Source organism: Epinephelus moara, chromosome 24, assembly GCF_006386435.1.
Source record: "Epinephelus moara isolate mb chromosome 24, YSFRI_EMoa_1.0, whole genome shotgun sequence".
NCBI classification, from domain to species: domain Eukaryota; kingdom Metazoa; phylum Chordata; class Actinopteri; order Perciformes; family Serranidae; genus Epinephelus; species Epinephelus moara.
The window spans coordinates 42,568,408-42,581,131 of NC_065529.1; the positions used below are offsets into that span (position 1 = coordinate 42,568,408).

General features: G+C 41.6%; 1 protein-coding gene across 3 annotated transcripts in view; it reads right to left on the minus strand.

The window, feature by feature from the left end:
- The window catches only part of LOC126386578 (plasma membrane calcium-transporting ATPase 1-like), a 143,793-nt gene that overhangs the window by 10,929 nt on the left and 120,140 nt on the right, over positions 1-12,724 (minus strand). For 2 of the 3 annotated variants that reach the window (XM_050038990.1, XM_050038991.1), the window contains exons 19-20: positions 11,245-11,352; positions 8,398-8,580 (exon numbers count right to left, since the gene is read on the minus strand). In XM_050038990.1, the coding sequence (XP_049894947.1) occupies positions 8,398-8,580; positions 11,245-11,352 (291 nt within the window). Of the gene's footprint in view, positions 1-2,112; positions 2,324-8,397; positions 8,581-11,244; positions 11,353-12,724 lie in introns of all 3 variants that reach the window. The other variant, XM_050038992.1, reaches the window with a different exon arrangement.

Sequence of the window (12,724 nt, forward strand, 5' to 3'; positions counted from 1 at the left end):
AGGATTAACCCATAAAATTATCTTGGTGCCCAGGCTGTCGCCTCAGAGAAGAGGAAGAAAAACAACAAAGAAAATAGAGCAGGATTTCCCCCCCCCCCCCGTCACGAATCAGAGCGATTCACAGCTTCTTTCCCTTCTCGTCGGCCAACAGTTGTGATCTGTCATCGACTCGTCAGCCAGCAAGCCACGTCAGGGTTAATAGACGCATGTTCAAGAGTCTAAATCTCCATAACATGCAGGAGGAGGAGCGGCAGCAGGCTGAGAGGGAAATGATGAAAGGTATTTAAAAAAAGGAGGAGAAGGAGATTAGGATGGAAGAAAAGCTACAGCAGAAGGAGGTGAAGTAGGAAGCACAGTGTGGAAATGGAAACACAGATCAGGTGATCAGGTTAACTTTTAAAGCTTATAGATGGTTTTCAGACCAAAGAGGAAAACCAATGTGTTAGTGTGTCTCTCAGTACCTCCCTACTCTGACTGTGGCTCTCAGCTGAGGCTCACTGACTCCTACTGAAGATGTGAATCTTTAAAAACGGCTTGCAAATACATAATTTCTTTTACTGATATCCATCGTTTCATCTCACTTACGCAAAGTGTTTCTCTCAAAATGTGGAACTATTCCTTTAAATATTTTGCTCTTTTCAGCTCTAAGTACTTTTGTATCTTCCGACTGACTCTCTTTGGGTCTTACTGCTCTGTTATTGCTTTCTGCAGCTGTTTCAGAGATTTATTTTCTGTTTAAATTACTGCGGATGCAAACTGAGCATTTTCACGCTGTTGCTGCTTCACATTAAAATCTGTCCACGGGAAAACTTTGGGAGGCTTTTATTGTAGACAATACAATTTAGTGGACACTGAGATTAGTGGAGCTTTGTTAGGGGTACCATCCACTATTTAATGAAAAAGTAGTGATATATTTGTTGCTATTTTGTCAGCGGATGAGTTTTAAATATCGTCTTGGCTCAGTGTGAGTGTGCTCCCATTACAGAAAAATACTAATAAATGTCTTTTGACCTTCAAATTACTTAATTAAAAGAATAACAAAAAATATGGTTTGGAATAGGGATGCACAATATTGGATTTTTTGCCAATATCTGATATGCCGATATATAACAACTTTGGCTAACAACCGAAACCGATATTGATATATCCACATTTTTCCCTACCTAATTTTAGTGATCATCAAGTCTCTTCTGTAGTGGCATTAACATCATATTATGCATGCATACTCTTATCGTGATGTCCCACCAGCAGATGGAGGCATTAAATAGAATACTTCTCAATGTATGTGATATTCATCTATTGCGGAAAATAAGAGAAAGCATGTTGGCCGAACCCGATAGTTAATTTTAAGCCAATACGGGCTGCTATGATCATGCATCCCTAGTTTCCCTAGCTCCAGAGTTTAAGATTTACAGGATATATTGAATAAAAAATTGGATGTATTATGTTTTTGTTAGTTTATAATCACCTGAAAATAAGAATCGTTTTGTTTGGCTACCTCAGAATGAGCCATTTATATCTACATATGAAGCAGGTCCTCTTCCACGGAGTCCGCCATGTTGTTCTAGCCCAAAATGGACAAACCAAACGCTGGCTCTAGTAGGGCCATTCTCGTTTTTAAGTCGGCCACTGTAGGTCTTCTACAAGCTTAGTGCGTGGGTTCAGTTGGTTGAAATATGCAACCTCACCACTAGATGGCACTAAATCCACTTGACCTTTAAGACGAAGCTATGGAGTGATGAAATACTAAACCTGATTCAATATCTTTATGGCTCAGTGGTTGTTTCATCACTCCCCAAAGTCAAACTGTAGTCAACAGTTATTACAAAACAACCAGCTCAATTTCTTTTAGTTATTTTGTTCACTTATGGCGGTTATCACATGCTAACTACACTTCCTGCTTAAATATTTACTCTAAACAACCAGTCAGTTACTTATAAAAATAATTCAGATATTTCAGATTAGTTCGGGACATGCAGACGCCTGACAGACTGACAGAAACTGTTTTAGTGTTGGTGAGTCATGCAGCATTCATGCAGTTCAAACAGAGAAAAAACAGAGAGTCCAGCAGGGTGAAGCGTGGTGTTAGCTGGCCTCCGGGCACAGACTCACTGCCTGCAGTGGAGGAGGAAGCAGCAGCAGCAGGGGGCGGAGCCCCGGCTGAGTTGGTGAGAGAGGAGGAGGCGCTAAGCCCTACGTGGGTGGGGCTAGAGAGAGTTTTGGCGGCAGTGGCGTCATTGTGCTGGCTGACGACAGACGGCTGGCGGCGCAGGGCACCGGGCACCGCCGCCTGGCCCGTCTGGAAGGTATAGACCACATCCATCTGAAGGAAGGACAGCCACAACACAGTGTTAGATAGCAAGGAGACAGGGCAGAGGAGACAGGAAGAGAGGAAACAAGTGGGAAGGAAAGACTTCTGGAGAGGTTACAGAGAGGTTTAAAAGGAGCAGTTAGACAGTTTGGGTTTTGGTTATCATATTTCCTGTTTACAATGCAGCACAAACCGGACAGACGGAAGAGGTAGTAACCGATCTTCCCGTGGGATAACTACAGTACACACATCTGTTCTGCAGCAGAAAGATACTCTCATTAAGTGGGCACAGAGACAGAAGGAAACGAGACAAAGACAAGAAGAAGTGGACAAGGGGGAGATCAGGAGTGAGAGGGGCATAAAGAGAGAAAGAGCTGTCATTTAGTTAGTGAAAGACAAAATGTGAAATCCAGAAGAAGCTCCGTTAGACCGAAGGGATGAAGGAAGAAATGCAACAATGAATAAAGAGCTTTTGAATCAGGCTGAAAGCACTTTGAGAGGAGAAAAAGAGGAGAAAATGTGTCACTCTGGATGACTGATAAAGTTTCGGCAGCGAGGTGCTGCTTGTACCAATTATTCCCCCACTGTGTTTGACTGTCGAGGCGTTGAGCGGCACAACGCTGCCCACCAGGATTAGAGAGGAGGAGGACAGGAAGAGGAGCGTGGAGAGATAAGAACCTAATTAGCTTGCAGCCTTTCGTTGCCTCCCCCTCCATCCCCTCATCCTCCCATCCTCCCATCCCAGGAGGATGACAGACTGATATTACAGATACACAGACAAGTAGAGAGCTTCCTCTTTCCTTTACAGTGTGTCTGATGGTAAAGGGACAGAGGAGCTGTATTTCCGTTCCTCCTCGTATCACCTCCTTCTGTCACGACGCCCTGCGGCTTCACGAAGGCCAGGTGAGAGTTATTTTTTGACACTGCACGTCAGAATCAGTGTTTCCACCTGCGACTCTGCACCTTTCCGTCCATTTGGGAGCGTCTGATCATATCACATGATCACAATCAGCAGGTGGCGTTGCCAAGTCGTCACTGAACTGCAGATGTTTAAATTTCCATGTTTTTCTGAGCCCTTTCTGGACAGCCACATTGTTCTCTCAACTTCTGTTTCCAGGCCAAGAATGAACTTTGAACCTCAGCTGTCAAACCTGCAATAACTGATGTTTTTCATCCACATGGACACCGGAAACAAGTCACCTTTTAAGTTGATATTACGAACTTGTTAGCAAACAGTTGCTTATTTTAGACATCCAGCCGTTACAGAACAACATGATCATTCATTTGCAGTCGTGTTAGTGTCCACCTGATGAATGCTAGTCCAGTATTTACTCTCCTTTAGCTTGTTTTTGGGCTCTATATCTGTCTAATTAGCTGCTAAATGCTCCATTCTGTTCACCAGCTAGTCTCTAACTGCGTCTGTCTGCTGTTATGTGCTGAACAGATAGTGTTTAGTGGGTTTTTAGAGCGTTTTCACAAAAAACAACGCTATGAGAGCAGTGAGAGCAACCTGGCTTCACAGAAATATGTAAAATGTCCACATCCTCTGAACATCACAGTACGTGGTGGCAGATATTGTGTTGAAATACCAGCACCACAGAAATAGTGCCAATGGAAAGTCAATTTAGTTCCTTTATCATGGTGGGCACACAAATCCTCTGGTTCAACAATGTAACGCAATGGACATTGGTTAATTTTACGACCCCAAAGATAATATAAAGAGTGCAAAATTCTGTGTTGGCAGGGATTGGGATGACAAAGGTTTAACAAAAGCGGACTTTCACCCCTGAGACCGCTGTTCATGTCCCGTGTGACACTTAAAGTCAACATGGACTTCTCTCAACTTTTCGTACTTGCATCATTTACACACTTGCGTCATGTTGCATATGTCACTTTACGATGTACTTTTATTCCTTATGTAACAAGAGTAGTTATTTTAATGGAAAACACAATCTTTTTCTAACCCTAACCAAGTAGTTTTGGTGCCGATGATGTCATGTAGTGTTCAGAGGTCGCGGTCATTCATTCAATTTCTGTAAGTTGGCGAGAGTGAACGAAACTAAATTTATGGGCAACAATGAGCTAAAACTCACTATAAAGCTCTGTAAAGTCAAGGGGAGCTGCAGATTCAGGTGATAATTCTCTGTAGGTTTATCCCTACGAGCGACCTCTTTCTAGGTGTTAAAAAAATATTGATTAAAGTCTCTTTATGAAATATATGAACACGATTGCAGACAGATATGTTTACTGTTAAGATACGGTTGGTTCTTCCTGGAGAAGAGACATTTAGAACAGAAAAAAGTCTGTGAGTTTGAGTCTCTGAGACTTTTTCAGAGGTCAAACAGAAAAACTCAAAGAGAACAAAGCAGAAAAGAGATCAGTTATTATTTCAGATGTGTTTATCCTGCGGTGACATTTACTCTAAGTTAGAAAACACCTGACCTCCCTGACTGACTGACTGTGTGTCTGTATGTGTGTGTGTGTGTGTGTGTGTGTGTGGGAGCAGAGCGTTGGCTGCTGCTACTGTAGGTGGGTGTTAGCATCGAGGCTAATGAACCCCATAGGGACTGAATAGGACCGCCTGTGGACATGCTAACACTCAGTGAGTGTAGATGTATCCTGTAGGAGGAGGATTTAACACACACACACACAGAGCAGAGTCCCAGACTGTGAGATGAGTCACAGGGGAAGACGGCGCTGTGAAGGTGCTGCTGTTTACCTCCAACACCGACTGACTGAGAATAAAAATATCCAGTAAGCTTTTTGTCCCACGCTGGATGCCGTCTTTAATTTCTGTACTGAAGCTCTGCAGCAGAGTGTGAAATTAACTGGACAACAAGTGCAGTGTGAGTGTGAGTGTGTGTGTGTGTGAAATATCTCCAGTTTAACCTCCACACACTGCACTGTGCTTTAATATAACACAAACACTTGGCTGAACATGTTATATGTGGAGGAGAGAGGCGATGCAAACTGCTCGTCTGAACCGGATTTTAAATATGATGAAAGAATTTATAGGCTCCATTTCAGAGTCTGATCTGAGCAACAAATATACAAGGTGAACATACAGCGTTTCCTTTGGAGTTCAGCTAAATGAATCCACATTCAAGTATTAACCTCTAATAAAAATACATTTAAGATGCATCAAGTTTTCATTCTCCCTCAGCCTCTGGTTTCGGGTTACATAAACTCTGAGTGGAGACATTTTATCAGCTGCTCAGTGTGGTTTATGTATAGAGATTTATGTATGTTTTTTTCCTCTTGCGGACAGGAAAACTATTGTGCAATCAACCTTCATGTCTCTGCTTGACTATGGAAACATCCTGTACTGTCATGCTGCTCTTTATACCTTACGCAACATTATGCAACTTTTTTATAAACCTTAAAATAGCAGCTTTGACATTATTTAGATGGTATAGTGACCTGTGATGTGGAAAATGGTGGCTCATTCATTCCCACTTTGCACCCTGAATGCCTGTTCTTGCACAATGTAACACGGGTGAGCAGGTCGGATCTCCAGGGATTAACACTTTCAGGCTGATTTATAGTTGTGCGTAGGCTCTATGTAGAGCCTGCGCCATAGCCTACGCAAGTGGCCTTGGCGGCTATGAGCATTTATACTTAAGCAGTTGTGTGCCTGTGTTGCTATATGTTTACACTACCAAAGCACTAGTTGCTGATGGGTTTTGCTGTAAAGTTTGATTCAAAACACCCATAAAACATGGCTTAATAAACACAAGTACAAGTTTCTGCTCCACTGCAACTTGCAAGGTTCACAGACAAAACACTTGCCTTTCCTAGCCATGTTTGCCCTACACATACAACATGCTAACGTTATTAGCTCAAACCTATGACATTTTACATTGTATAAATTAGCATTGTGGTTAGCTAACTTTCTCTGCTAATATTAAGCCAGGATAAATCACACAGGACTTAAAATGCTATTCTGTGGGGGCTTTAATGTCTTCACAATTTATTGTTTCTAATCTGTGAAATAAAGGTAAATAAAAGATTTGTTTCCACTGACATAATTGGTTTTCAGTTCACGAGAATAAACAGAAGATCTGTGTCGCCACAAGGTGTAGTTATAATTCTTGGGAGAGGCACCCCAGGGTACAGTTCAGGGTACGCGTCTATAGAGCTTGGTGACGCTTAAACGAAGATGTATAAATCTCACTTTACGACACAAACTAGCAGCTAGCTACAGGAAGCTAGCTTGGTTTTATCTTTTTTATTACAACCTTTAGTCCGCCTGGTGTGTTTGTAACTGTAGACTGAAGTTGAACACACAAAGTGATGTAAACTTGTTGTATAATTGTCCGAATAAAGTTGGAAGAAGAAGCTAACGTTAGCTGAGTTAGCTCGTGATGTGACCAAAGAGGACATTGACAAAAGTAAAAATGCAAACCTCATACACTGTTAGCGATGCATGAATTATACTCTGTAACTGCTCAAACTAATGCAGGGTGCAAACTGTTAATTCTGTCCTTATGTAAGCTGTAGTGACCTGTCTCACGGCTAACAGGAAAACAACACTCCAACAGCAGAGTGTACATCCCTACGAATGTTATATATGAAAGATTGCATGTCTTCACTGTCACTTTTCTGGATGTCAAAACTTCCATTTAAACTCTTAGCAAACTATGTATATGAGCTGAAAATGCTAACAGTGTTTCAGCAAAACTAAAACTTTTTGACATTCTTTTTTTTTGTTACATTAGTTTTCATCTCCCAAGTCACGATAAATAAAACTATGCAGACTCATATTTAGATAAAATCCTGTAACATTACTCGACCCTGTCAGTTGACATGGTTCTTCAGCTTCTGACGTTGTATTTACTGATTTCAAAATCCTTTAGCTTGTCAACAAATGCACATGTGCAACCCTGCATAAATAAGCATGTGGCAACCTTCGCGGCTGGAACTGAAGCCAGCATTGAAGTTCCAAAAACTGCAGTTCCTCCAATGGCCACTTGAGGCTGGCAGGTTTGTTGTTTTCCCTTTACGCCAGGACAGAACACACAGTTTGTAACCCTGTATTTACAACAGTGGTGTATCACTCTGAAACTGTTGGTGTGCCAAATTGCAAAAAATACTAATTCTTGGATAATATTGCTTTCAAACTAACTTCATTAATAAAGATAAATATTTCCCTTATCACTGTGTGCTTTATGAGAAAATATGCAGGTCCTCACTAGCAGCAATAAGAAAACTTCTTCTTTTTTTTTTTATTTAAATGTCTCCTCGTGCTGCCTCAGTACATCACATCTTTTCCTAAATTAAAAACGATATCTCAGGACTCAGTAGTTACCCCATGAGAAAGTAATGAACTTCATTTTAGTGATTTGCACCTTTTAAATCTCTGAATTACATCTGAGGATCACAGATTAGTTGTTACTTTAACCTCATGAGTTTTTCTAGAACAGTAGAGTTGGTAGTAACTGAAATCTGCAGAAACCATAATATCTGCCACTTTTTCAGTGTGCAATAACAAGAGAAAAAAAAGTGCCGCTTCAGTATAATTTTGCCAAGACACTGTGTTTCTGCCTTGATTCAAGCTAATTATCTAAACTAGCTTCTCACTGCTAACTGGTGCTTGAATGTGCAGCTCTTAAAAACTGTAAGAGATGTTTGAAGTGAGTGAAGTCGCTCCTCACTGTCTCGATGAAATACTTTTTTTTCTACCTCCCTCTGGTTCAGTGAATGTTCCTTTGATTTTGGGAAGATGAAGGCGAGGACGAGGAGGGTGCAGTTGAATTTGATTTAAAGTTTACTTTGCAGTTGACAGCAATCAGAAATTTACCTGAACAGCTTCCCAGGTTCAAATAACAATTCACCAGTGAGACAACTGACAACAAACAAACAAGAAATCATATGAAAAAAGTCCAAAAAGTCATATTTTTTCTTGCAGAGCCTCCTCCATCACCATGGAAACTGGTATTTTCTGCAGCTCTCAGGACAGAACAGATATCTGAGTCACCACCTTCAAAACCTGATATCATAAAAACCTTAAAATGAAAAGTAAGGTTATGGTTAAAGTTAGACGTGGCGTTGTGGCGGGTGTCGTGGCCCTGATGCGGCGGTCGTACCTGTGTCTGGATGCGGTTCAGACCTCTGAACCAGAGGATCTGGCCTCTCCTCAGCTCCATCTCGGCGTGGTCGATCTCGTCAGCGCCCTCCGTCAGCTCCTCCTCGTGGATCTCCTCCTTTGTGATGCCATGACCGGCCTCCTTCAGGAACTTCAGGTGGTGAGTAGGGATGGCCGAGATCAGCTGAGATTGACGGAAAAAATACAGATATTTTATTAAAAGGTCATTCTGCTGATTTTACTCATAAAGGTGAGTGTACTGGTCATCATTAATCCCACTCAGCCTGTGAAAGAAGCTTTTGGCCTGGGCCAGTCTTGCGAGGGCCGCCCATTTTCCCCCCAGCCACTGTATACTTTGTTAACATCTTATTTTAAAAAATGTGGACGTAGTCACTCATGTATGCTTCTGCTTTCTTCGCCACGTGCGTCACCGTGTCCTGTGAGTGTCACTACATGGGTGCACTACAGTTTTAACCTCCTTCCCAAATGGTCCAGCTACGGGTCATTGGCCTCAGTCATCAGTTCAAGGTCGACACAGTTTAATATATTCAGCGTCATACTTGCGTTTGGCCATGTCGTCAAGCTAGTTTGCTGCCTCTGTCAAGCAGCTGTCCGTTAGTCACTCACTCCACACCAGGAAACAGCACTTTAAAATATAATCTCTAAGATGGAAGTTCACTGTACTTTAAAATTAAGTCTGTTTTTTAGAAACTTGACATGTTGCCAAGACACTTGATCACGACCACCCAGCTGGGAACCACTGATTTAAAATACTTACTCAGTGTGAATGTGATGTGTTTTGTGCTAATATAAAGACCAGGGGTGTCAGACTTAAATCTCACAGCCAGATCCGGCCCACCAAAGGGTCTAATCTGGCCCACTGGATGACTTTGCACAACTAATACTGATGCACTTGTGAAGTCTAAGAGGTGTCTAATTTCAGGAGCAAGGTAAACACTAAGTGGCCTAGTTCATGTTAGATGCTGCTTCAGAGGCTTTTCCACCCTGACCAGAGTACAGGTCTCTGAAAAAACAATAAATACTTATGTTGTCATATTTAAAGATTTTTTTGTAAGATTAGTTTTTGTCTTTATTTCAGAACAGCAAGAGAGTGACAGGAAAGGGGGGCGAGAGAATGGGGCAGGGCTATAGTCTGGACTCAAACCCAGGCTGCGGGCGCACACTCTACCTAATGAGCTAGAGGTCATTTAATATCTAAAGATATTTAACACTGTGCAAAATATTGTCAAGAGCAGCTTCAGTACAAAAGAATCTGTATCAGATATTATTTAAAGTGTACTTATTTTTCTTAAGAAATCTCTGGCTTCTCCATATTGGCAAGAGATTGCCAAAGCAATGAGGAACATCTTTGGAATAGAAGTTGATCTTTTCTCATATGGTACTTAGGTAAAACCTCAGACAATCTCATGACCCAGGACAATTATCTTTACTAAGTACTTTTGGCCGCAGGCAAGAAAGCATCACACGGAGGTGGCTACAAGCGAGCCCCCTTCAAAGGACGACTGGAGTGCAAGTTTTAACGAAAGTCGCTGTATGGAGAAAATCACCTTTCTTTTAAGACTGCGACTTGATCAATCAGATAACACTGGAAAAAATGGACCGAATACATTTTTATAAGTTATTATGCAGTGATTTTACTGGTCTGGCCCAACTGAGATCAAATTGGACTTTATGTGTCCCTGAACTGAAATGACTTGACCCCCTGATGTCATGTGAATTTAGTGTGCTCCTGTGGGTAGAGCCTGTTGGTTCTAATTTAGTTCTGAGTTTAAACAAAACAAATTCCTGGGCTGTTTTTGTTGCCAGTCTGCCCCTGGTTTACCACGTCATTGTTTGACATAAGGATGCATTATGGGAAATGTAGGATCCAGTGTTTTCTGAGCTTGAAGGAAATCTCTTCCTCTCCTGCCTCTGTCCTTTTTTCATCATAAATTCTCTTTAGCGTCTCTTTAAGTTTTTACAGAATTCAAGGGAAAGTTTGAACTTAGTTTTTGATAAAAATTCATGAAAGCGCAAGTGTTTTTTCCTCATAGAAAACCTGACAAATCAACTCATGTTTTAAATACTTTCTGCAAAATTCTTTATCATGAAACAAATGTTCCTTATGGCTTAGAGTGAAGCGAGCTTATTACTATGTTCACACATCTTCATCAAACAGACATCTTACGTAATGTCGTATTGACTTTACTGTACATCAAACAATATTACCTGTACTATTTTTTTGTATTGTTTGTTCATTGCTCAGTTTAAAAAGAGTAGAGAGACACACCCAGCCTCCTGCTGCAGCTGCACTTCAGCTTTTTATATTTCTGTCACCTTCTCTCTCTGTTCGAAACAAAAGAGCTCAGATCAGCCTGTTTCTGTCAGCATCTTTCTGCGTCTCTGTTCTCAGTCTCTGCCCTCCCACTGAACCCACCAGGCTTCTTATGACTGAACTTTTTTCCTCTATATAATCTGTGCCTTCTGCGCCTGTGTGTGTGTGTGTGTGTGTGTGTGTGTGTGTACATGTTAACAGGATCATGCATGTGATGGTGTGTTTGTGTGTATCCACAAAGGGACTGACACGCTGGGTTTGTTTTCCCTCGCCGCTCGTAAACAGGAGTTGCGCTGCTTTCATGTGCGGAGCTCATTACCATGGCGATGGTTGTGATGGCAACGCTGCAGCAGCGCAAGTGTGACAGGCAACAGTTTGCTGCCACAGACCTCATGTATCCACCTCTTCATCTCCTCCTCAGTACATGTTGTTTGTTCTCAGAGCTCGAGCTCGTGTTTAATGTTTGGCTCTGATGCAGAGCTGAACACCTGAGGCTCTGGTTCTGGTTCTCACCTGTCCCCACAGCAGCTCTCCCACGCCGATGAACACGCACCACAGCCACTGGTCGATGGTCAGAGCCGTGCAGGAGAATGGCTTTCCTCCGAACTGAACGATGATGATCTGAGGGAGAAAAAGAAACATACGGGACGCGTTAGCTGACAGGTCCCATGTGTAGATGCTGACCAACAATGACTTGATCTTCTTAGTATTATCTGTGAATTAAAAGCCTGACATAGCTTCGGTGAGCCACACTGTTGCACTGGGTGACTTGTTCCTTCATTACTGTGTAGTTAATTTTGACTCAGTGTCACGCACATGGTCCTGCTGCCCCAGATACTCATTAGGGCACCTAATGTGGATGAATACGCCGCTGAAAATAGTCCCTGTTAAAGTAATGTTTGCTAAATCTACAGTGACCAGCTGTTTTAGGAAATTAGCGAGCCCTTAAAAAACAAATTTAATATTTGTGAGTTGCTTATTTTAAAGATTTATGTTTGAAAAGCTTGTGAAGAAGTTTGTGTAAAAACTGACTGCACCACATGTCATGGCACAGAGACATGAGGCGTTCTGGTATCAAAGGAACTTTTTCATAGTTCTGAGTGAATCCCCCTTTATTTTGTGTTCACACCACAAGAACTAAAAAAGATTGTAGTTCTTAGAACACAGCTTTGAGGGACTTTTTAGCTCATATATTAAAGAAGCTACTCTCCCGGCACAAGAGGAATACAGAGATAGATTTGTCCTAATATTGTCTGAGTGAACAGATCGACAACCGAATAAAACACCTCCCAAATATACAAAAAGAGATTTGTAAATGCAAAAAATTTATTAATAAAATGATCTGCAAATACACAAATTACAAAATTTGCATGTTCTCCCCGTGTCAGCGGGTTCTCTCCGGGTACTCCAGCAGTCCAAAGACATGCAGGTTAATTGATAACTCTAAATTGTCCGTAGGTGTGAACGTGAGCGTGAATGGTTGTCTGTCTTTGTGTGTCAGCCCTGTGATAGTCTGGCGACCTCTCCAGGGTGTACCCTGCCTCTCACCCAATGTCAGCTGGGATAGGCTCCAGCCCCCCCACGACCCTCAAGAGGATGAAGCGGTTAGAAGATGAATGAATGAATGAATCATCAAATTAACTTCAGCCCGAAAATTACGAAGCTAACTTCAGCTGGTAAAAGTTGCAATAACTTAGTCTTAACGACTTGTAAAACGGATCTTGTGATTAATTTGATTTGATTTGAAAAATTATGAAATTTGTCATGTCCGAGGCCATAAACTGTTTCACATAAATACACATAATGCAAAATAACATTTAAGCAAACAACAAATCCAAATAACAAACGCTACAAATCACATCAGACAATACAGAGAGTGGATGCAGTGCAGCATATCAGCTAATTAGCTTTAATTTAGCTGATAGATTACTATCTTAACAATTACCTCATTAAATGCGTGGCATTTGCTGTGTAGCATTTGTTGTTTCTCCTT